Source organism: Ursus americanus, chromosome 29 (genome assembly GCF_024610735.1).
Source record: "Ursus americanus isolate L20-20 chromosome 29, mUrsAme1.1.p, whole genome shotgun sequence".
In the NCBI taxonomy this organism is placed as follows: domain Eukaryota; kingdom Metazoa; phylum Chordata; class Mammalia; order Carnivora; family Ursidae; genus Ursus; species Ursus americanus.
The window spans coordinates 30920545-30946425 of record NC_142155.1 but is presented as its reverse complement, the minus strand read 5'-3'; the positions used below and the strand labels follow the sequence as shown (position 1 = coordinate 30946425).

At 42.5% G+C, this 25881-nt stretch overlaps 1 protein-coding gene across 6 annotated transcripts in view; it reads left to right on the top strand.

The window, feature by feature from the left end:
- The window catches only part of RUNX2 (RUNX family transcription factor 2), a 318305-nt gene that overhangs the window by 66664 nt on the left and 225760 nt on the right, over nucleotides 1–25881 (top strand). For all 6 annotated transcript variants that reach the window (XM_087857061.1, XM_087857058.1, XM_087857060.1 and 3 more), the window contains one exon: nucleotides 22994–23346. In XM_087857061.1, the coding sequence (XP_087713187.1) occupies nucleotides 22994–23346 (353 nt within the window). The remainder of the gene's footprint in view (nucleotides 1–22993; nucleotides 23347–25881) is intronic.

Genomic DNA, 25881 nt, shown 5'->3' with positions numbered 1-25881 from the left:
TTCTTCTTAGAACTCTGTTAGGTGTTCGACTGAGCTGCCTCCTTGGCTCTGGGACACACAGCAATATAATGTATAGGTCTTCTACTTATGATGGGGTTACATACATCCCAGTAAATCCATGAAAATATGATAAGTCAAAAATGCATTTAATACTCACTACCCGACAGAACGTCTAGCTTAGCCTACCCTACCTTAATCTGCCAACAACCTTTACGTTAGCCTACAATTGGCAAAACCATAACAAAAAACCTATTTTATAATAAACTGTTGAATTTTTCATGTAATTTACTGAATACAGTTGTGTACTGAAAGTGGAAAACGGAATGGTTGTACAGGAACAGAATGGCCGTACATGTATCAACTGTTTACCCTTGTGAGTGCGTGGCTGACTGGGAGCGGTGGCTCGCACGGTGCTTGGTCACAGTAAGTGCTCCGTAGCTCCATCAGCTATTCTGGTTGTTAGAGTCCGAACAGTCAGGCTTCAGCCATAGGTTTGATTAACAAAGAGGTAGGTTAGTTGCCTTTTTCCCTCAATTTTACCCAAAATATGTTTATATATGTACACTTTCTTTTGAAAGCAATACATATAACAGCATTTTAAATATTCAAAAGATGCTATGTAAAGAGCAAGTTTTTAAAGAGATTGGCAACTAGATGTAATATGGTATCTTTATTACTAATCTTGAAATATTAACAAGAATTACTTTCCCATGTTCTAGCATCATCCCCAGGCTTGTATAAATCATTTTTTTCTGGTTCCCCTTAAATCTTTATCCCATTTTTCTACCGACCCCGCATACCATTTATTTCCTCCATTCTTTGTCTGTATCTTTATTTAGCAAGACCAGCATTGGAAGCAGAGAAAAGTGCCCAGATCCCAAAATGACTTATTTTTCTCCTTTTCCCTTTGTCTTCTTTCTATCTCTCCTTTTTTCTTCCTACCTTCTCTTGTTTTTCTCTTTCTTTCACCCTCCAAAGAATGAAGGAAAGGAGAGAGGGAGGGGGGAAGGAAGGAAGGAAGGAAGGAAGGAAGGAAGGAAGGAAGGAAGGAAGGAAGGAAGGGAGATGGAAGGAAGGAAGGAAAGAAGGAAGAGGGAAGGAAGAATTATGGAGGCGTGGGGGTTGGAGAAAAGAGAGGAGAACCATTGGCAGTGGCTGAGTCTTATGGTTTTCTTTCCTCTCTTGCATGTCTGTCCTTCCCATCACAGCTGTTGCCTTCAGGGGTAGAACACCTTTAGCTCCCAAAAATGGAAACTGAGAAAGAGGTGGTCATCTACTTGTCAACTGGTGTTTGCCTGGCCCTTAAATGATCTAAATAAGATGGGTCAAATCCCTACTTCCACCTTGTGTAAAATCCAGTACTCTTCCCAAGACTTCTCCAAATTCTAGGGAGTTTATAGTTTTGTGGTCACCTCTAGTTCTGACTTCCTGATTCCACCAAGTTTGGATTCTTCACTGTGTCTTACACATTCTTTTAACTCAAGTTCTGCATCTATTTACACTATTCGAACTCAGCCATTTTCCTTGGTTTCTATTATTTTTAAATTTTTATTTATTTATTTATTTATTTAGCAGTGGGGAGGGACAAGCAGACTGTGCTGAGGGCAGAGTCCAATACAAGGCTTGATCTCACAACCTTGAGATCATAACCTGAGCCAAAATCAAGAGTTGGAGGCTTAACAGACTGAGCCACCCAGGCACCCCTCCTTGATCTTTATTATTTAAAAACACCATTCTCAAAAAGCTTCTTTATGTATCGTGAGCTTTACTGAAGGTAAGGGGAAATGCAGATTTACAGTGCAAACAGAAATAACTGAAGATCGAATACATCACATCTTTGTTTTAAAATTCCTGCACTGGTACTCACGCCTGCAATTTACTTTGAAATTCATTTCTTAGAAAGATGGATTGCTGGAGAGATAGAGGGATGATAGTTGTACCGATGCGTAATAAAGCAAATATAATAAAATAACCATGTAGCATCTAGGTGGCAATGGGTGCTCACTGTAAATATTATTTCAACTGCTGTTTCAAGTTTTTCTAAATAAAATGTTGGGAAAAACAAAAAGTAAAAACAAAAAAATCCCTCAGTCCCTCTGCTAAGTCATTCAGCCATCCATCCCACTCTCTCTTAGATTCTGGATCGTCTATACTGTGGGGAACCCCTGACAAAACTTCTGTTCATTTCTAATGAACACAGTTTAGCTTTCTTCCTTGCATTATCTCCTACAGATCATACCTTTGTTGTCTTCACACCCAAGCTGCTTAAGATCCTCTCCCAATGACCTTAAGAATTCAAGATCAAGACCCACCTTATACATAGTCCTATGTTCCTTAATGCATTTAACAACGTCTTGTCCATAAGAGAGACTATATATATATATAATATAATATAAATATATATATATTTACTTTAAATAATGGATTATTATCTTTTGGCATTTTATAAGAAGGTCTATAAAATTCCCAAAATATTCACTTGGAAATATATAAAATATTAATATGTATTTAATAACCTTCAGTGAAACCATTTCAGAGCTCTTTAAAATCTTTTGTATTCTTCTGTTTAAATGTTGGTTTCAAAATATCAAGAAGACATCCTGATGTTGACTGATCTTTCATAATTCAGCTTGCGGTATATATGAGATATATATATATACTTTATATACTAAATCATATATATATATGATTTAAGTCCTGGCTCTCCCAGTAACTGTGTGACCTTGGACTTGCTGAATGACTTCTTGGAGTAGATTTCCAAGTTTCCTAATCTGAAAGAAAGGTAGGATTTTAAAAAATGCCCACCTCACAGGATGGTCATGGGTTTTAAATTGGATAATGTGGGCTTTTAAAAAACTCTAACCAGTAATTGAACAATTGGATAATGAAAAGAGGGCAAAACCTGTTTATGTGATTGACTGTTGGGGGTCCCCGCCTTTCTGGCTAATGAGCAACAGGCATTCAAAGCCAGTACATTTTCCCAATGTGGAAGCTCAGCCTCTTCCTACGGTCTCCATCTTTCCATTCCCCATTCCAGCCCTAGTGGCAGCTCTCTTAAATAAGCCACTGTTAGGATGGTCCCACTACTGCGACTTTTTGCAATGCCCCTTTGAGACCAAACAAACCTATGCATCCTTGTCCATCCAAACAGTGGTATTGTGGGCACTCAACTTCTCTTTGTCTTTGTCTTTGGGTCCTAGTGCCTTGGGTTCAGTAATTACTTCCCGAGCATCAAGAAATGTCCCATTCAGGGGCGCCCGGGTGGCACAGGCGTTAAGCGTCTGCCTTCGGCTCAGGGCATGATCCCGGTACTTGGGATCGAGCCCCACATCAGGCTCCTCCGCTATGAGCCTGCTTCTTCCTCTCCCACTCCCCCTGCTTGTGTTCCCTCTCTCGCTGGCTGTCTCTCACTGTCAAATAAATAAATAAAATCTTTAAAAAAAAAAGTCCCATTCAGCATTCTGTAACTATGAGAAAGCGTAAATTAGATGATGCAGGGGGGAGAGGTACTGGTGAATCACCCTCATAGGGCATATAATAGCATCTCACAGTGTATGTTCACCTTCTTCTCCACAAATTCTCTTTAACCATTTAAAAGTTTCTTTACCACTTCACTTTCTTGAAAACAACGTAAGCATTCCGTATCCTCTTTTAACTTGTCTACTTCCTTAGCCGAAGCTAATATAAATGGGAATTTAGCAGTAACTGTTCCCTTGGCAACTGACAAATTTTGTAGGTTGGCTCATACTGACCGTGGGGTTGCAAAAATCATATATACCACAAGCTGAATTATGAAAGATCAGTCAACATCAGGATGTCTTCTTGATATTTTGAAACCAACATTTAAACAGAAGAATACAAAAGATTTTAAAGAGCTCTGAAATGGTTTCACTGAGGGTTATTAAATACATATTAATATTTTATATATTTCCAAGTGAATATTTTGGGAATTTTATAGACCTTCTTATAAAATGCCAAAAGATAATAATCCATTATTTAAAGTAAGTATTAAAAATTTTGGATATAACAATCAATACTTAAATATCTATTTAATAGTCCTTTGGGGGAAAGGCATGAATGTAGATTATTTTTTAAAAATACCTTTACCACAATGTCTGAAAAACATTTTGGCAGACCTTTGCAGTTTTAAAAAGTAACCCACACTCACAGGACATTTTTCTTCTTAGGACTGTAAAACACTTGCAAGGATATAATCGTAAGAACCTTATAGTAAGGATCCAAGTTCATTGTATTAACTGTGACATTAACACAAAAATAGGGTTTGAGGATTTCTTTTGTTCTTCTTAATCAGTGGTTTAAGCTGTTTTCTTCCTTAATCCCTTTCGATTTTCCTTGTAATCAATAGAGGCATGTTTAATGTAGCCGACCGGTGTTGGAGATGTAGTCTATTCAAGGTACTAGAACATCTCTGCCACATTTGATCACCTCTTCTTCATTTCTTTGTATTCAAACTAGTGTTTATCGAGTTCCTATGGTGTATAAGGCACTATTCTAGGTGCTGGGGATTTAGCCATAAGCAAAACAGATAAACTCTCATGGAGGTGACATTCTGACATACGTGTGAGTTGGGGGAAAAGAAAAGAGAGATTAAAGCAAATAAACAGGTAAATACAATACCAAATGATGAACTGTTAAAAAGAAACAGAGAAAAATAGAACAGGGTAAGGGACATTAGGAAGCCAGGTCGAGCAGTTTGGGGAAGAATCGCTATTTCACATACACAGTCTTGGAAGACCTCACTAAGAAGGTGACATTTGAAAGGATAAGGGGGTGAATGAACCATGTAGATATGAAGGAGGACAGTGTTCCAGGCACAAGAAAGTGAAAGTGCAGAGGACTCAACTTCTTGAAACTCTCTCCCACTCTAAGATGTCTCCATCCTCAAACCCTGACTCTCAACTACTCCCTCCTCTGTGTCCTTCAGTGGTTTTCTCCTCCTTCTCCCTAGTCAGAGAAGAACCTGAACAGAAGCTTTCTGCTCCCCTCCCTCTAATTACTGGATCATTCTTTTTGATGGTATTTTTGTCAATTGACATTTATTCATTGATTGTTCAAAGTATCCAAGTAATTGAACAGAATTTACAATTCTCAGGATGTCTGCCGACGACATTTTAGACATCAATAAGACGGATCAAACTGATTGATTACTCACAGTTTAACAAAAAAAGGATACGAAATTCATATTTTAGCCAGAGGAAAATTCTAAGCATTCCAGAAGCAGAACATCACATTTTGAAAGATTAGATTTCAATGCTCTCTTCAACTAATGCATTTCTAGAAAGGCAGTGATAGAGATATAGGATCAGAAAGGCTAATGATTTATAACTATAAGAACTGGCGAATTTGGAAAAACTTTTAAAGGTCATCTGGCTCATCCTCTTCCCTCTTTAGCAGATCAATGTTGATCAACGCTGAAAAAATTTCCATTGAGAAAGGTTCCACAATTTCTCTTTGTAGTCTGATTCAGTGAACTGAACTGATTACAAAGAATGTTAATTCATGTAAATAGCACTTTTTGTTCATGTTCTTACCCCTGTTTCCTCTACCTATGCATAGTCTTCAGTGATTTAATGACTTATTACTTCTCCATAAAATCTTACTTGTTCATAGAGGCCAGTGCTATTTTTTCCACCTCTAAACAAATATCCATAACATTTATTTGGCAATTAAATGTGAACTATCATTCCTCTTATAGAGTTACATGTATGTGTTATTCAGTATTTCATGACTGTAAATAGTGTCTCTCCATTCATTCTATTACTATCATAAGGGCAAGAACTGGAACTTGAACAATTGTTTGTGTTGTTGTTTTAGCATACTACTTCTTGTATTCAGTAAGCACTAGATAGATCGTTGTTCAGTTTTGCACTAGAATTGAGTCCTATCAGCTTGTTAGAGCCAACCATGCATATCTTCTTCCAACCCAGTGTTCGGTGACATCATGTGGGTAGCTTAAAGTCAACTGCGATGGGAATGTTTACACCATAGAAATCGGCAGATGGTACAAATCAGTAGCCTGGGTTTATATCTGGCTTGACTGTTTATCTCATTTGGTGAGATACTATGCTTCACAATTTCTTCATCCGAAAATGTGGATATTAAATTATCTACATCATAAAGGCATTGTGGGTAGTAGATGTGTTTATGAATATTAACCACTTAGAAAAATCCTTGGTGTGTAGTAAATATTCAGTAACTGAGAGCTTAATTTTTATTAAATTATCCCTCTACTGATTTCATAAATTCTCAACTGCTCTGGTGAAGCTTTCGCAAAGTCCCCAATATGACCATGCTTGATTTATACGTTATTTCCCATAATTCCTCTGCTGTACAGAGGAGTACACCTCCTTGCAGTCTCAATGGATTTCTCATCACTTGCCTCTATGATAAGGGAACCTGACTGTGGGAGGAAATCTCTTTAGACACCACAGCAGCATTGCTGACTGAGAGGCTGGGGGGAAAGTAATAGCTAGTATGTGCTGGCATCCTGAATTCTTGTGTAGAAGTTGGGCCTCATTTTCCACAGAATCACTGTAAGAATATAAGACTCTTAGTATTAAATTATTTATAGTACAGTTTAATATGCTTTCCTGGGCCAGATGGGAATTTGACCAAAACTTATAATATTGTCTTGTGGGAAAAAGTATTTCCAAATCCAAAAAATCCTTTTGCAAACAAAATTCAGGAAAACAATTCTTCTGAATTGGTAATTGTTTATACTCCAAAATTAATAGATTGATGGATTTTTCTTTGTTAACTGGTTCACAAATGATCTAACTAGAAACTTTTGTTTCCCTAATATTTAACTCAACCAATAGAATAATTAATAGTATTTAAAGATACTAAAAATAATGACATGGATTTTCTATACCAATCTCCAGCCCAACCCAGCCCTGGGAAATATATGTGCTTTAAGTTATAGACTTTGGTATCAGAACCATAGAGTTTTTGAACATTGCTTTTACTAAATATTGAATATCAAAATAACATTCATAAAATATTGGGGAATGTCAAGAATAACAATTGTAATACAATAAATACTTGTATATTTACCACGCCATGTATGAAAGAAAATTTGTCATTACTTATGAAGCCCTGATCTGGTCTCTGATCCACCTCAGAAGTAACCACAAGCTTGAATTTCGGGTTTATCATTCCCTTGATTTTTTTGTATAATATGATCAATTATTAGTTTCTTCAATCTCTTCTTTAATTTTGTCTGTCATTAAATTTCACGTAAATGGTATCATACTCCACTAACTCTTTAGCAACTGGCTGTTTTTTCTTTTTGAACTTAGAATTGACACATGACATACAGAAAAACTTACACTTCATAAGTGTGCTGCCTGACAAATGAATATATCCACTTAATCTGCAAGATAGAGAAACGGAGCATTAATGCATCCTAGAAGCCCCCTGTTGACCACCTTACAGTCACTACCCTCCTTCCTGGGATAACTACTATCCTGACTTCTAGCCTTGTGCATTAGTTTTGCCTGGTTTTGAATTTTATATAAAGAGAATCAGACAACAAGACTCTCACTTCCGGCTTTTCCAGTCAATATTTTTATGATGGTCATTCTTATTGTTACATGTAAATGTGCTTCATTCATTGTCATTGCTCACAGCGTTCCACTGTGTCAGTGTGTTGTAATTTATCCTTTCTACTGTTGATGCTGTTGTGTAGTTCTTCAGTTATTAGAAGAACCCTACGATCATTCTCCTACATGTGTTTTTATACGCAAGCAATTTGTTGTTTCAGCTCAATATTAGGTTTCTGAGATTTCTCTATGATATTATGTGCAGCTGTTCATTCATTTTCACTGCCGATAGTATCCTATTGCATAAATATTCCGTAATTTATCCTTTTACTTTTGATGTTTCCGATGTTGCTGTGAGTAGTCATATATTGTCCCAGAGTACATATGCACAGGTCGTTCTAGGGAATAATTTCCTAACTGAAGGTGCTGTAGCTTTTTTCACCCCAGTAGAGTCCTGAAAAGAAATGAGCTCACTCATCCATTTTTTAAAAAAAAAATTAATTGTAAAAATTTGAGATATGCTTCCCATACCATATAATTCTCTCTTTGAAAGTGTACAATTCAGTGGGGTTTTTTTGTGAAGTGCACAATTCATGACTGTGCAGTGATCGCCACTACCTAATTCTAGAACATTTTCATTGCTCTGTAAAGAAACACCATACTCATTAGCAGTCACTCCCCTCCAACCAGTCCCTGGCAACCACTAATCTACTTTCTGTCTGCATTCCAGACTTTTATATAAATGGAAGCATATAATATGTGGTCTTTTGTGTCTGGCTTCTTTCACTTCGCATAGTATTTCAATGCAGCACATATTAGTACTTCATTCCTTTTGATGACTGAATAGTATTTCATTGAATGGATGTACCACATTTATTCATCCATTCACCAGTCAAGAGATAGTTGAGTGATTTACCATTTTGGCTATTATGAATGATGGGTTTTTATGTGAACATATGTTTTCCTTCCCCTTGGGTGTCATTACTGTGCTCTATGGTATAATGTTTAACTTTTCAAAGAAACTGACAAATTGTTTTCCATAGTGACTCTACCATTTTACATTTCTACCACTAAGGTATGAAAGTTCCAATCTCTCCATATCAACTCCAACACTTGTTATTGTCCGTTTGAAAATATTATAGCCATCAATCCTGGTGGGTGGGTATAAAGTGGTTATCTCATAGTTTTGATTTGCATTTTTCTAAACACTAATGACATTGAGCATCTTTTCATGTGTTTCTTGGCTATTTGCATTTCTTTTTTGGAGAAATGCCTATGCAGATCTTTGCCCATTTTTAAATTGGGTTGTTTCCTCTTTTTTGTTATAAGAGTTCTTTATACATTCTGGATTCTAGACCCTTATCAGATATAGGATTTGCAAATATTTGCTTCCATTTTGTGAGTCGTCTTTTCATTTTCTTGATAGCGTTGTTTGAAGCACAAAAGTTTTTCATTTTGGTGAAGTCCAATTTATCTATTTTTTTCTTTGGTTGCTTGTCTTTTCGGTGTTATATTGAAGAAACTACTGCCTAAGAAACCAGTGTAATCACAAAGGTCACAAAGATTTATATCTATGTTTTCTTCTAAGAAATTTCTCGTTTTAGCTTTTACATTTAGGCCTTTGATGCATTTTGAGTTACTTTTTGTATATAATGTGAGGGAGGCATCTAATTTCATTCCTTTGTATGTCACTCACCCAATTTTGGGTTCACATTTATGCTGGTCACTTGTCTGTTGTCCACCCCCCACCTCTACCCCTCCCTCCACCACCATTGTGCTGTATATTTCAGGGAAGTGTTTTCCCAGGCTCCCTTACCAACTGACTCTCAGGTAGGGTCAGTCAATGGAGACACTAGTAGAAGATCAGAGGACAGATGGAGGGGAGCAGCCATGGAATTTCTTTCCTCCTTCAGTCTCAGGCATTGACTCCCACAGTTGCTGTATGGCCTCTGTAGTGTATTGCACTAAATGACTCTTCCCTCTGTGGTTCCTAGATCTACAGGGTGGTCCCACCATGCTTCTGGCTCCTAAATGGTCCTGCTTTCTGAATTCTGGTAATAAAAACCACTCCTTTCATTTCTATAGTCCTGGGTTGAGCACTACTCCACCTGCTGCTAGCCTCTGGACTCTTTTGTATTCCCTGTTGACTTCTCAGCTCTTCCATATCTCTAAATATCTTTATCAAATTCCTTCTGTTAAAAAAGCAGACCTGGAAATGTTTCTGTTTTCTTTCATTGGACTTGATTAATAAAATGTCTAACATTTTTCATTGTATCTTTAAATAGTTGCCAAAGATGCCATTTCCAGCATATTGTAATTATTGGCCTATAAAAATAAAACCTATATATCACTCTTTCGGATGTATTTAGTGGAAGCTAAAACCATAGTGATTTAAGATCACCTACATCCATTACAAAATACATGAATAAGACCTCATCCATCAAAAATTTTACCTTGTTTCCATTCATTTCACTTCTACTCCACTTCCCCCCACAGAAAGTGTCTTGATGTAATATACTTTTATGCTTTAACTTCTATCAGTCACGCTAGGCTATTTCTCAGAAGCAAAAATAGGTACATTAATTGAAATTGCAAATTGTTAAGCTTTCTGGGTTCACAGTTTCTGTTAAAATACTTCTTCTAGTTTGAGTTATAATAATATTATCGCCATAGTATGTACTTGCTGAAAACAACATAAATACATGATAATTTTTTATAAATAATTGTTGAACATGAAAGTTACACTTTTTTTGGAAATGTATCTCTTAAGGAGTTGAGTGAAGTGCATCTTGATAATGGAGGTTCTGTGTGGCAGTCAGGAGATTATTTATGCCATGGGGGGAAGCGCAATAGGAAGGGCAGGTGGCCAGGAGGTATCGTGTGTGTGTGTGTGTGTGTGTGTGTGTGTGTGTGTGTGTGTGTAGGGGAAAAGGGCAATGTGAAGAGAGAAAATGGGATCCCAGGGAGATAACTTTTAGGAAGGGGTGTATATGACTTTGAGGGTTTGGAAATTCTTAAAACTGTATGTACCCTTGGAAAGTTTTCATATCCTGTAGGGGTACATGTAACTCAGCATTATGTGGGGAATTATCTTGATGCCATAGTACCCTCTAAGAACACTAAGGCAAGCTATTTGCCACTGCACAAAAGGCTTACAGACCGCATTGAGAGTCTTGAATCATGCAGTTTATTGAATTAATTGAAAGCAGAAGAGGAAGCAAGGGAATAGAGATGGTATAGATTAATACACTTAGGATAGAGTGCACACAGGGTCGAAGGAGTACACTACTTAAATTCTGAATTATGCAAAGTTCATATGTCTTGTCTTTTTCTCTGATGTATCAAACTTGCCTGATGATGTGGATACAAGCCAGAGCTGAGGTTTGTGAAGACTGCTGTATAGAAGGAAGGTGCCTAGAACCAATACACATCTATTGCGTGATGCACCTGGCCACAGTTAGATAGACGAGCAGCCGTAGAGTTGACTGAGCAGAGGACACGTGGGCCAGAATTGCTGTCAATAATAGGATACCAGTTTAAGACATAATGAATATTGAGTGCCTCATGTATATTTAGTGCATCATGAATATTTGATGCTCTTCATCCTTTTCCTTCCAATGGATGTTAAGCATACATGCTCTTCTTCCTTTATGTCTGGCATGTCTCATAAGCTATTAGCTTCTATATTTAGTTTTGTTTAGTTTCATCCTTGTTTCTCTTACTTTCTAGAACAGAATAAATATTCTTAAATAATACAACAGACCACATCACACCAGCTTTGAAGACCACCACTACAGCACAAGCACTGAGATGTTGATCCTTGAGCACTCAGGACACAGCGCGGGTTTAGGTGGCTAGAGCTACTCTCCTTTGCCTCCAAGCACAAGTCTCTCATTTCTTTATTCCAGTATAACATACACAATATTATCTCTTTCTATGTGTTTTTCAGCTAGGGTGGATACTTAGGTGCAGAACTGCTAAGTCACAGAGCATAGGCAGTCAACTTTACTAGATATTGCCGAACTATTATCCCAAGTCTTTTTCCGCAACTCACATTCTCAATAAAACATGAAAATTCCCAGTGCTCCATGTTTTCATTGATATTTGATAATTTCAGGCAGAATCTTAGAATTTAATAACTTGGAAAGTTCCTATTTTAAAGGGCATAAAATTCAGGTCGAAATAGAATTTTAAGTAAGTATTCATTAAGTCACTTTAAGAAATAGTTACAGTCATCTTACTGTATTCTAGACATTGTGCTAAGTGATAAGGATAAAAGAGGAATAAAACCAATTCTTGCCCTGAAGGAACTTACACTCTGTTTGGGAGACATTGATGTGAGTAGAGAATTCAGGTGATGAGAGCAATAATGGAGGGAAATGCAAATTGTTATAATACTCAGGAGGGAGAAAGGAAAATGTGGCTGAGTTCGAGACAACGGGTATTAGGAGATGTGTGGGTTGGGTTTTTCATAAGATATGTTTGTTTTCAAATTTGGTTCCACCTTTAACCCTGTGCCTTGTGGTTCAGTGATGATAACTTGAGAAGGCCAGATCATGAAGGGGTTTGTCTTGTATGAGAGGCCATATGAACCACTGAAGAGTTGTAAGCATTGCAATGACTTGATTGAAGTCATATTCTAAAGAAAGAACTCTGATGGACCAAGATTGAGATGAGCATGAATGGAGGCAAGGAGACTAGTTAGAAGTCTATTACAGTTGAGATTCAAGATGGTAGAGGCTGGAATGAAAGCAGTGGTGTTGGAGATGGAGAGAAAATAGGTAGGAATGATATTTAGGAAGTAACATTAGTAGAATTAGGTGATAAACAAAGCTTGGAAAATGATGAGGAAGATTAGTTTATTGTAATACCCAAGTTTCTGCTTAATAGGGAATATACATTGATTCAAGGTGCTAATATATATTATATTATATATATTATATTATATATAATATAATATATACCATATGTTAGGCTTTCCTTATGCTAGGCTTTCCTATATATATATATTATATATATATATATATAATATATATATATTATATATATACCATATGTTAGGCTTTCCTTATGCTAGCTGTGGGGCTTATCTAGGGCTACCATATTATACCACTCCAAGAAAATCCGTCACATCATGTACACATGGAATATAGTAAGGATGGTGTTTCCTGGACTTCTTCAGTAGTGTGACTCCACATTAATCCTCAAGTGAACAAACATAGTGCCTACCATTACAGAACTCACAATCCTGTGATACTGTGACCTAGGATAGAGAAAAAATAAGTGCTGTAGACTGTGGGACTTGGGAACACAGATGTTTTCCTTTATCTCCTTTTCTGCTTGAAACAATGAGCTGAGTATATTGGCCATTTTGGCCTTGAGGGATTTATCGAATAAATCTTCTGGCGGAAATTTTTGTGAGGCCATAGGACATGTTGGTCTGGAGCCCTTGTTCGAAGTTTTATAGAGAATTAGTTAAAAAGATGTCCCAGTGCACTTCCCATTTTGCAGCTCTACCCTTTCCTCTAAGACGTGCCGAGAAGAAATATAGTTCAAATATGGTCCTGTTGCTCTGCTCCTGGAAGGGAGTTCAAAGGGAAGAAACCAATCTCCAATCCAATATAAACCTTCTGAAAGTTTTTTCTTTCAGTAGCTCCAAATTGCATACTCTCCGACTGAGAAGTCCAGAGAACTGAGCACCTCATTAAAACGATCGGGACTGTGTAGCTTTTTCACATAATACAACGATTTCAAGGATAAAGTGAATGAATTAAAACTAATTTTCCTTTTCATACATGTCTAATGGAAATTACTGATGAGTTGGTTAGACTTTTAATTCATTTAGATATATGCCTCTCCCCTTTTTTCATTTCCCAACTATTTTTCTAACAGTATTATAATTTTTAACATTGTCAATAAGAAATATTCTATAGAATGTTTGGTTTTGAACTGAAACATTTTTGCTAGCTCTCTGCTTGGAAGGAATTGTTGTGATGGAGTTTGTAAATGCTTGCAAAACAAAGCTAGAAATCGAAAGACGTTAAACTTTCAGTTTTCAGGGTTAACTAAGATGAGTTGTGGCTCTTCTGTATCATGCTTCTAGTAATTCTCTCCTTATTACTGCATTTTTTACAGTTCAGGTTTTATCACAGATACTTTTGAACAAAGATATTTACTTATTTATTTATTTATTTATTTATTTATTTATTTATTTATTTATTGAAAGTTTTAATTTAAATTCCAGTCAGTGAACATGTAATGTAATATTAGTTTCAGGAGCAGAGTTTAGTGATTCGGCACTTACATAGCACACCCAGTGCTCATCACATACAAGACCCATGACCCATTTAGCCCATTCCCCACCCACCTCCCCTCCAGCAACCTTCAGTTTGTTCTCTGTAGTTAAGAGTCAATTTTATGGTTTGCCCCGTTCTCTCTCTCCCCCCCTCTCTCTCCCCTATGTTCATCTGGTTTGTTTCTTAAATTCCACATATGAATGAAATCATATGGTATTTGTCTTTCTCTGACTTATTTTACTTAGCATGATACACCCTAACTCCATCCACATCATTTCAAAAGGCAAGATTTCATTCTTTTTTATGGTTCCATAATATTTCATTGTATGTATATACCATATATATACACACACACACACACATCACATCTTCTTTATCCATTCATCAGTCAGTGGACATTTGGGCTCTTTCAATAATTTGGCTATTGTTGATAATGCTGCTCTAAACATTGGGATGCACGTGTCCCTTCAAGTCACTATGTTTGTATCCTTTGGGTAAATACCTAGTTTCGCAATTGCTGGGTCATAGGGTAGTTCTATTTTTAGCTTTTTGAGGAAGCTCCATACTGTTTTCCAGAGTGGCTGCACCAGTTTGCATTCCTGCCAACAGTGCAAGAGGGCTCCCCTCTCTCCACATCCTTGCCAACATCTGTTGTTTTCTGTGTTATTCATTTTAGCCGTTCTGACAGGTGTAAGGTGGTATCTCATCGTGGATTTGATTTATATTTCCCTGATGATGAGTGATGTTGAGCATCTTCTCATGTGAAAAGACATTTACTTTTGTATGAACCAATATTATCAGCGTTAAAGAAGCCATGATTCAATCTTGAATGATGATATATAATAAGTTGTAACACTGCGAGTACTTTCCATTTCCGCAGTTATGGGCACGCCATAGTAATACCCTTCAATAAGGATACACTTGCTTTGCTGCAAATTAAAAATGGAGAAAAATCTATTTTCAATGAAACAACTAGATACAACCCACATTTTCAGCAATCTTAGAGAAGACTAAGCTTTAAACTAAGCAAATCAGATGAAGATCTGGAACATTTAATCAGTTTCTTTCTTACTTCATGATAATGAAAATAGTGTCGCCCAATAGGATTTTAGATTTGTTGATTAGCCATGTACATATAAACCTGGATTAAATGTTGAGGTCAAAATTCTAATTAAGACTTGCTAGAGGGGCGCCTGGGTGGCTCAGTTGGTTAAGCAGCTGCTTTCAGCTCAGGTCATGATCCTAGCGTCCTGGCACCAAGTCCCACATCAGGCTCCATGCTCGTCAGGGAGCCTGCTTCTCCCTCTCCAGCTCTCCCCACCGCCCCTTGTGTTCCCTCTCTTGCTATCTCTCTCGTCAAATAAATAAATAAATAAAATCTTTGTTTAAAAAAAGAGACTTGCTAGGAAGAGTCAAGTAAGGCATTTGATTTTAAGGCATATGAAAAATCTCTATTTCAGAACACCTAAGAATTAACATGTCATGGTTAAGTCTCATAACTGGTCATCAAAAACTATAGAGGTTTTACTTAGGGTGTAGAAATAAATATATTCCCTGGGCAAAGATGTTAATTAACAGAAAAAGAACTGTATCAACAGAGGAAAGAACGCTGGCCGAAGAAGCTGTTTTTTGGGGTGGAGGGGTCTTAATTTTCTACTTTGGTGAAAGTTTACTTTTGTTGTGGCACAAATAGAGATTGTCTCATAAAACTCCTATAAAGATTTGATAATGGAACCCATTTAATTTATTACAAGAAGCTAAGTAACTTAACACCAGAGATATATTATAGAAATGAAAGATAATAGGGCTCTAAGTGCATTAAGCTTGCAACATATTTTTTTTAAATAAAATTGGAATCAGTTCTTCTAAAATGGAATTGGAAGAGGGTAAGGAGAAACAGTTAGAAGGCTCAGATCCATTTTCACAGAGCAGGTAAAAAACGATGAATTTGGATCGGAGAGGCAATAAGTTGATAATGGCACATTTAGGGAAGAAAGATGATCCTTAAGAAAAATAGTGACCTACAGGAATGTGATTGAAGAACAGATCCCACCCTCCAAAAGAGATAAGTCAAGGGAATCATTTGAAGTCAAAAAAGATAAAAGAATCATTGTGTGTAGAATTTGATCATGGCTAGAGAGTAAGAAGAAAGAACTTTCTGAATATGAAATCCTGAAGAGCAACACACTTGGGATGGTAACCTAAATCCGGTCTCACCCAGGACTGCAGCTAATGAAACCAAGATGGACTCTTGTTTTTTGTTTTTGTTTTTTCTCTTCCAGTTTTCCTACCTTTCTAGTTTCTGTTTTTTTGACAGCCCGAGCGGGGGGTGGGGGGGTGGGGAAGGGTAGAGAGAGAGAGGCAGAGAATCTTAAGCAGGCTCCATGCCCAGCACAGAGCCCAGTGAGGGGCTTGATCTCATGACCCTGAGATCATGACCTGAGCCGAAATCAAGAGTTAGATGCTTAACTGACCGAGCCACCCAGGTGCCCCTGTACCTCTCTAGTTTTTAATCTGAATTTCTCACAACTGAACAAATGATTTTTGTACTTTGTGAGATGGACTGGGAATATTATGATTTGCATTTCTCACCCTGATGGCTGGGTGTGGAGAGGGGACAGATGGTTCAGGCCACCCACCCAAAGTCTAAAGTGAAATTTTAGGAACTTGGGCAGTGGGAATAAAATTGGACAGCAAACTTCCTTTGTGCCTTGAAGGTAATATGCAAGCATGTCAAAAAAGAATGGCTACATTAGTATGGAACCTTTAATTTTAGGGTGTTCTTAGGTGTGTCATCACAGACCTCTTAAACTTTCACGTATAATATTCCATTACTTCTGCTACTGCCACAGGACAATAGCCAACACCAAAATACCAAAGGGCCGAATTGAGAAAACTACTCTTATTTTTCTTGACTCTGGGATAATAAATTAGACACTTTTTAGAAATTACATTGGTCTCTTCAAGTAAATAGGGTGCCATTTAGTAGGTTGGTGTTTCAATAAAACACAATGTATGTTACTTTAGTCAGTGCCATTCCTAAAAAGCAATTAGACAGATGTTCCATAAATGTGCTTCTGAAAGATCATGTAGCGAGTGTCAGCCTTTTTTATGACAATACCTGCGAATGACCTGTGGGAAGAATAACTAGAACAGCCAGGAAAGATTTCTGATGCTAAGCCCTCTACTACAAACATTTCATCTGTTGTTACAGCCATTCAAATTATTAGAGGTCCACTGACAAAGGGAAAAATTTAGTGAGCTTTAGAGAGATCATATAGAATTTAACTCTAAAAGATTAAAGTGGAAAAATATGTCCAAAAGCTTTGGGATCACTTAAATTATTAAGCTAACTGTCTTAAAAGTATATATAGGACTTGTGAAAATATTATATAACAGAAAATTCTTGGTAAGCACGTTTATGTTTCTTGTGTAATCATCTGTAAAACAGATGGGATAAACCTATTAAAGTCTTCACTAATTTTTTCGCGTTCACATTCCATGAAAGTTCCTTTACTCTTTTCTCATCTGTTCAGTTAATGGGCTCCCACTCCGAAGGGCAATGGAAGGTACTGGTATATAGACCTGTGTACGACAATGGTTCTTCAGGAGCTCATAGAAAAGCCCTAACTCCTCATTCTTTTCTCTGTTTTGGTACATGCAAAATTATTAAGTGGAAAAAATAGTTTAATTGATTAATATATTTTTTTAAAGATTTTATTTATTTATTCGACAGAGAGAGAGACAGCCAGCGAGAGAGGGAACACAAGCAGGGGGAGTGAGTGGGAGAGGAAGAAGCAGGCTCATAGCAGAGGAGCCTGATGTGGGGCTCGATCCCGCAACGCCAGGATCACGCCCTGAGCCGAAGGCAGACGCTTAACCGCTGTGCCACCCAGGCACCCCTAATTGATTAATATTTTATACAGAAAAGAAGGGAAATGCAGCATTTATCACTTTAAAAAAACCAAACAAAACTATTCTGTGCTTATACATGCTGAATCCCAACGCCTTCTTTAATATCTACCCCTTCTGCCGTTCCATCCCACCAGGGTCCTGCATCCCTTTCATTTTAGGATTGGTGAACTTTTTCTGCAAAAAACCAGGTATTAAATATTTTAGGCTTTGCACAGGCCATACAATCTTCATCACAACTACACAATTCTGCTGTTTTCGGTGAGGGCAGCTATGGACAAATACAACATCAGATGAGTATAGCTTTGTCCCAATACAATTTTGTCTGTGGACCTTGACACTTGAATTTCATATCATTTCCAAGTCATGTTATTCTTCTTTTAATATTTTCCAACTATTTAAAAATGCAAAAATTGTTTATAACTTGAGGGTTTACAAAAATAGGCATCTGGCCAGATTTGGCCCATGGGCTATAGTAAGGCCAATCCTGGTCTAGCGCCATGCTGCTTCTTCAAGGGCTGGGGAGCGTTCACTCAATCACAGTCCAAAGGAAAACTCTCTAAAGATGGTTCTGTTTATAAAGTTTTCCCATACAACACAGTTAAAAATGTATGGATCAACAATGTGTCCATCATTTTCTAATACACATCCGAAAGGTGGTCCCACTTTATTAGATGGTCCATTGAAAACCATTTTAAGATTTTATAGTGACTCTTTTACTTTTCATCAAGAAAAGGCATATATAAAATAACACATAGGGGTTATAAGATGAAACCTGAATGGAAGAAATATGGGTTATGTTTCCGGTTTGGGGGATTCAGTTCTTTGACTAGATAAATAACTTGACTGTTTTACATCTCATTTTCTTTGTCTGGAAAGTCAGAGGCAGGTGTTGTTACAAAACAGTTTTATTAAATATTAAAGGAGATGGAGGGAAAAATATATGCCTGTATCTTCCGGAGTAGCCACGTTTTCAAGGAAAAAAAAAAAAAAAGAAGTACATTCTTTTATATGCCATAACATACAACAGAAAAGATGAATACTTCCGAGTAGGAATAGGAATCTAGTGAGTGAGTGATTTGTTCTGAACATTTTGGGGTAGAAGAAAATCTAAACCCAAGAGTGAGATCATGCAAACTATAGCAGAAAATACACATACGAAAAAATCTCATGGTTTTCCTATGTGCCTACTATTACCAGGAGAGGTTTGGTTTAGGGGTCTGTAAAAATGTTTTCTTCCTTTAAGTAAAGCTTTCTGAGCCAAGACATCATTAGTTCCAGGCTCAGCCGGTTCCAGCTGAAAGTGTGAATGTTCAGCAAGAGGATATTTTTGAAAGGAGACTGAAAATCTGCTGTGCCAGATACCTGAACCGATGTTAGGGTATTCAGTGGAAAATTTCATTTCCACATTATAAATAACTGTAGGATATTTTAAGGGATCCAAGACCAGGAACTTCCAAGAGCTGCTTATATTAGTTCAACTGAAATGTAAAATGGACGGAAGATGCCCAAGGAAGGCTATAAAAGCTAAATGACCAGACACGATTAATTAAAATAAATAATTCACCATTGATTAAATCGCCCTTAAAATCCCTAGTCAAGGCACCCCACCACTGAGGCCTGCGTATTTCACTAGCCTCCAAGTAAAACAAAGAAGCAACAGACCAGAGATGGAGAAAGAAAGGAAAATTCCCCAACATGATGACAAAGTGCCCTTGAATTTCTTATTTGAAAAAGTCCGTCTGGTCGCCTATATTTGAAATACTGACTTAGCGTCTTCAAATTTTCTGCCAGTTCCCTGTTCTGTGGACGTCCTGGGAAGGAGGACAGCCCCAGAGAAAGAGGCAGGCGTATCAACTGCTATGGTAGTCACTGAGCTATCTCCCTCCGACCACAGAAATAATCCAGTTCCTCTAACTTTCCCCCTCCTTTGCAGCCCCTACACGTTAAAAACCCAAACAAAACAAGTAAGAGATCTTTGTTAGACAGTAGTACAACATGCCCCAAATAAAACCGCCCCGCGAAAAGGCAACCAAACCAAACCAAACCAAACCAAACCAAACCAAACTAAAGCAAGCAGCCTGGGGTGTGTGTGTGTGTGTGTGTGTGTGTGTACCTGAGTGTCAGCGTGTGGCTGGGCGAGAGTGTGTGTCCGAGAGGGTGTGAGTGGGTGCGTAAGGTAGGAGAGTAATGGATGTAGTGTGGTCTCGCTCTCTCTTTTTTTTGGAGGGTTTACGGCCGCTTGCGGCTGGGGAGGACTCGACCCTGTGCGCGCAGGCGGCGCGGCGGTGCCCGGGGTTAGAGCTCTCCCCTGTGACGGAAAAGATAATTAAAAATCGCACGCGCGGGAGACAGCTCAGTTCCTCGCTGCGCTGCCAGTCGGTCGCGATAAGTGGGTTCTCTCGCAACCCCTCGGCGCCGGGGTCCGGAGGCCAGTAGGCCAGGGTCGAGGAGTAGGTTACGGAGGGGTGTCTTCGCGCGTGATGCCTGAGCCGAATGGGTCACCAGGATGGCAAGCGGCAGCGGGCAGGTGGAGGAGGCGGGAGGGGCGCGGCGAGGAGGATTACGTTTGTGGGGGGATTTGGGGGCGAGGCGGGAACGTGGAGAGAAAACTGGGAAAAGTTAAGACGCACAAGAGAGGCAGGGAGTAGCGAATGGCGAAGGAGAAGGTAAAAGTGAAGCCTCAAAAAGGCAGGACAGAGCAGTGTCCCCCGAGCCCCGTGGTGCCCCCGCGAGGGCGCACGCCTGAGCCCCTCGGCCCCGCACGTCCACTCCAGCGGTTGGGTGCCCCTCTGTCGCCCGCGCCTCTCTTTAAAGGGCAATCCTCGTATCCCAGTCACATTACTACAGCCCTCCACGTTCACTGTGCGCTTGAAATGGGCTCCAGAGTCCCTAACTGGCACCGGGTCACCTCTTCCGCGCCCCCACGCCCTCGAAGCCCGTCCAGGCCCCTTGTGCCGTGTGCCGACTGCGGGAGAGGAAGCCAGGCTTTCAGGCTTTAAAAACCGGCAGGGAGGGTCGTGGCAGGTCGCGGCAGGTCGCTACCAGGGTGATAGAGGCATTTGCGCTGAGTGAACAGCAAAAACGCCAGTTAATGGGCACGTGAACTGTTTTAAATAAGATGGGGGGGTGAATGATGACTCAACTATCTTTATTCCTTAATACTCCGAGGGTGAAGCGTTTTAATTTTTTCATTTATTTTATAAAATCACCTATTATGGTGTCAGCTACCCTATTATGACTCTTTGAAACTTTGGCAACTCTGATTGTTTTTGCAAACACGTTTTCAAGCTTTGAGAGGTTTGAGGGAGTTTGACAGTAAGCAAGGAACGTAGCAGTACACAACAAGGAGGGGAAAGGGCCCTGTGTCCCCTTTTTGGGGGTGCAATAGCCTCAAGCGGATTTCCCGGCTTCTGCGGGCGCCGCACATTGTTTTGTTTTGAAGGTTCCGAGTTTGAGGCTGGTCGGAGACACCCACGTGCTTCTGACTCTCATCAGCGTAATGATCGCTTTAGCCAGAGTCGTGTCTATATAAACCACAAAAACCTAATCATTAGAAATCCCAGCCTCCAAAAACCACATTTTAGGTAAAACTGCCGCTTTTTTTCCGCGCTCCTTCATCCTCTCGACCACAACTTTTGGGGGGATCCAAAGTCGCTTTCTTAACCCACATTGGGAAATAAATACATAAATAAATAGCCAATGAAGCATTTTGGATATTTTATTTTGTATTTTTATTTTTTTCCCCCGGGAGTGGTGGGGAAGAAAGTTAAAACATTAGACTTGGTTTTAGAAGCAGAATAGACTTAATAAAAGATTGAAATTCATGGAAAACTGCTGGGGTTTTTCCCCAGCAAGGTTTTTGCAACTTACTTTAATCATCCAACTGACAGTTTTCCAGTCCTTTAAAAAAAAAAAAAAAAAAGCTCATCCTTGTTCTCTAGGAACAAGTTTGAATATAGAAAAAAAAGTGTCTAGCCACCCACTTGAGTTTCTAAAAGCTATTTGACAAGTGTCCCCTCCACCCCATTTTTTTGTGTCATTTAGGACAAAAAAGCACCCAAACCCTGCAAAATCATTTTTTCCCTGGGAGCCGCTCCGGCAGGGGTGGGGGGTGGGGTGGGGGAAGGGTGAAGAGTGCCGAGAAGTCAGCACAGACGCTCAAGAATTTTCCTTCCTCCTCTCCTGAAGTTACAACGAAAAATAACGACAGTCAGTTCAGCCCGCGGCTCTCTGGCGTCTCAGCTTCAAGCTCGTGCGACCAAGAGGGGGTTCCTTGTCCTGGGTCGGGGGAGAAGCGAGAGGACGCTATCAGGCGAAATTCCCCTTGACCGGGGCCGCCTCTCCGGCTTCGGAAGCTGCGCGCTGCGCCCGGGGCTCCTGCTCTCGGCCGGCGGGCGGCGGCAGCGGCTGCGATTCGCAGGCTCGAGATCCGTTGCCCCGAGATCCGCTGCCCGAGGCTTACCTCCTGGCACCTCGACGCGCGAGGGTCAGGGGAGCTTTGCAAATAGCAGAAGGGATTGGATGCAAGGAGGTGGCCGTGAGAAGGCCAGAAGAGGAGAAAGGAAAGGAAGGAGCGGAGCCGGGGAGCCGGGCTGGCAGCCGCCGCCGGAGGAATCTGAGCGTGCGGCCGGCGCGGGGGGAGCGGAGGCCGCCGCGGAGGAGGCGGCGGCAGCAGCGCGGGAGGGCGGGCGGCGGCGCGGACGCCTGCAGCTGGGTAGCTGCGCGCGCGGCGCGGCGGTGGCGGGCAGCGCGGGGCTATGCCGGCCGCGGGGCTGGACTGCTGAACCCACTCGGATCCATCGCTGGACTCGACCAGGGAGGGGGCGCCAGCGCACCCAGGACGCGGTGCCCCAAGGGACCCCACTCCAAGCTGCAAACTGAAGCCCCCTGCCTCCCCAGGCCACACACATCCCCGCGCCGCTTCTCAGCTGCCACCGCGGGCGTTCCAAAGGCTCCGGCAAGATCTGTGCCTCCCGGGTCTCCCAACCCGCCAACCGGACTGCTCCGCATCGTCATCGCTGGCCCCCGTCAGACTCCTCCCGGCAGTCGGCTTCACCGAACTTGATTTCTCACCTCCTCGGCCCCATCACCTCCATCCCCTTTCCCCCCGTCTCGCCTCCACCCCCCCAATTTCCTCCTCCTCGCCCCTCATTTCCACCCTCCTCCCCCTCCCCCGGCCACTTCGCTAACTTGTGGCTGTTGTGATGCGTATTCCCGTAGATCCGAGCACCAGCCGGCGCTTCAGCCCTCCCTCCAGCAGCCTGCAGCCCGGCAAGATGAGCGACGTGAGCCCGGTGGTGGCTGCGCAACAGCAGCAGCAGCAGCAGCAACAGCAACAGCAACAGCAGCAGCAGCAGCAACAGCAGCAGGAGGCGGCGGCGGCGGCGGCAGCGGCGGCGGCGGCAGCGGCGGCCGCTGTGCCCCGGTTGCGGCCGCCGCACGACAACCGCACCATGGTGGAGATCATCGCTGACCACCCGGCCGAGCTCGTCCGCACCGACAGCCCCAACTTCCTGTGCTCTGTGCTGCCCTCGCACTGGCGCTGCAACAAGACCCTGCCCGTGGCCTTCAAGGTAAGAAGCTGCGGCCGCCCCCCGCCCCCGGCCGGGCGCCGCCGGACCTGCCCGCCGGCTTCTCAATGCCCGCGGGGGTCGGGGCCCCCGACGGCCTCTGAGGCCTCCTACCTTGGTGACTCTGACCCGAGGACCCCCCCCCCCCCCACTGGCCCTCTACCGCCGGATCCCTCAGCGGGCTCGGGACGCGGTGACTCCGCGCAGATCCTTCCCTCTCCCACCTGTGCCCGCAGCCACCGCCTCAGCCCCTGACCCCTTTATCCTTTCATTGCCCCTCAAGCCTTCCGGCCAACGTTCTAACCCACTCCTCTTGAGCGGTCTCCCCTCCCCCTAGGAGCCCCTCGGCGCCCACTCTGGGTGCCGCCACCCCGGCTAATTCCACCCCGCCTCCATTCCCCCTGGGGTGAGGAGCCCCGGCCTTCTCCCCCAGCGCTCCCGCGTCCTCTGGACTGGGCAGACCCACCCGCCCTGCAGCGCGGGCTGCCGGAGCCGCCCCTCCCTGGGGTCCCGCGAGCTCCTACCCTCTCCCCTCCCCGGCGGACGCCCCTCCGCCCGGCTTGGCGCCCCCTTCTCTAACCCGCCTGAGCCTCGGCGGCCCCGGCCCCTCCCGGGCTCGGGGGCCAGTGTTCGTGGGGTGCCGGCGCCGGGCGTTAGGGTCCGGGGCGGGGCGCCGGGTGCCGGCTGCGGCGCGTGGGCCGCCTGACCGGTGTCCGAGAGGGTCCCGGGCAAACCTAGGGACTCTGGGAGCGAGTGAGGGGGAGACAGGACGGGGGCGTCTGCTTGGCTCGCAGACCCGCGCCAGTTCCCGTTACCGGGAGGAAGGCGGGGCCGCCAGGGTCGCCGCGCGCCCCGAGGCGGGGGAGCCCCGGAGTCCCGGGCGCTGGACCCTCGAGCGCGGGGAGGTGGCCATTGGAGGGGGCGGAGGCTCGGGCCGCCTCTGGGAGCCGGGACCCAGCTCCCCGCCTCACCCCACCTGGGAGGGATGAGGGAAACCTGTGAAATGCCTTTGGCTCGCCCGCCTTGAAAAGGAGGTGAAAGTTTGCGGATATTTCTCTTATTGGTACTTTTAAAGGACTGGAGTCCCTAAAGGCCCTCCTGCTTCTGAAAGGTCGTGGGAGGCTCCGGCCGGTGGCCTGGGCGCGGAGGAGCGACCCCCGAGGCCTGAGAGCGCTTCCCTCGCACCGCGGCCTCCTCCGCCCGCCGGCCCGGCCCGTTAGTTGGAGGGCGGGTGTCGGCAGCGGGAGCCGCAGGCAGCGGCTCGGCAGGTTGAGGGTGCAGGGTCTGGGGCCTCTCGCAGTAGCCCGATGGGTCTCCATAAGGCGGTCAGGTTTCTCCGGGCGGCCCTCACCAGGGGGAGACTGGAAGCCCCCAGGGCCCGGCAGGCACTGGGTTGATGGGGAAACGGGTTCCCGGGCAGTCCACACTCGCAGGACTGGACGCCGGCGATGGAGGGGGCGGTGAGCCAGACAGGGCCAAGAGCACTCCCGGGAAGACGCTTCCGGCCCTGTCTAGCCTCTGAACTTGTGAAGGTGGGCCTGGGTCCTCTGGGTTCTGGGATTTGTGGAGAGCAGGGTAAGCGAGGCCTGGCGAGGTGGGGGGAGGAGGGAGGAATCGTGCCAGTTCCTCCACGGTGGACCCTGGGGCCAAGCTCCTACAAGCCACTGGCAGTTCCCAGTTGTGGATCACCCCCCACCCCACGCACCAATTCAGATTCCGTATGTGGGTGGGGTGGAAAGAAAGAGGAGTCCAGGTCAATTAGAGCCGGTTATCTAGCTGGGTCTTGTATCAGAACAGAAATCAGAATGAATTGTTCAGGAAAGGGGATGTTGCATTCTGGGGCAGGTTTCATTTTGCAGTTGGTTCAAGAATATGCCTGTGTGTGTGTGTGTGTGTGTGTGTGTGTGTGTGTGTGTGTGTGTGTGTTTGTGTTTTAACCGTCCCATTTCTCCTTTTATAAAATACCACCCATTTTGTAGGTTAACGTTTTCCTCCCTGAAATACGAAAAACTCAGAATGTATGTGATTTATAGAAATTCGCATTTCCACACAAGAGAGATCTTTTGCGACTTTCATCGTCCCCCTGCCCAGAATGTTCTAAGTCGCTTTAAGCGAAAGGTGGAAATTTGTTTCCCCTCTCCCCCCCCAAACCCCCTCAAAACACAAACAAAAAACCTGGATGAAAACAGCAAATATAAGTACGTAGGCATTTTGTCTATAAAATGCCACGACAGGCATTCCAAGTCAGGATATATGAAAATAAAAGGGTAGGTGCCTACGTTTTAAAAGATATCATTTAGATGTTTGGTATTCTACATTCTGTTTCTTCTGCTAAACATGTTTAAGGTATAACTGTCTTGAACTATTCTCCTACATTTATGGTGCCGAACTGATTTTGAACCTTTGGTATTTTGGATGGAAGTGGCCTTTTTGTGTAAAGAGAGAATGCAGTGTCGTTTGAGGTATTCTCAGATATTTTGGTTATCTTTAGGTTTTCTCATTACCACCCTTTTAAAATTATTTTGAAAATAAATTGTT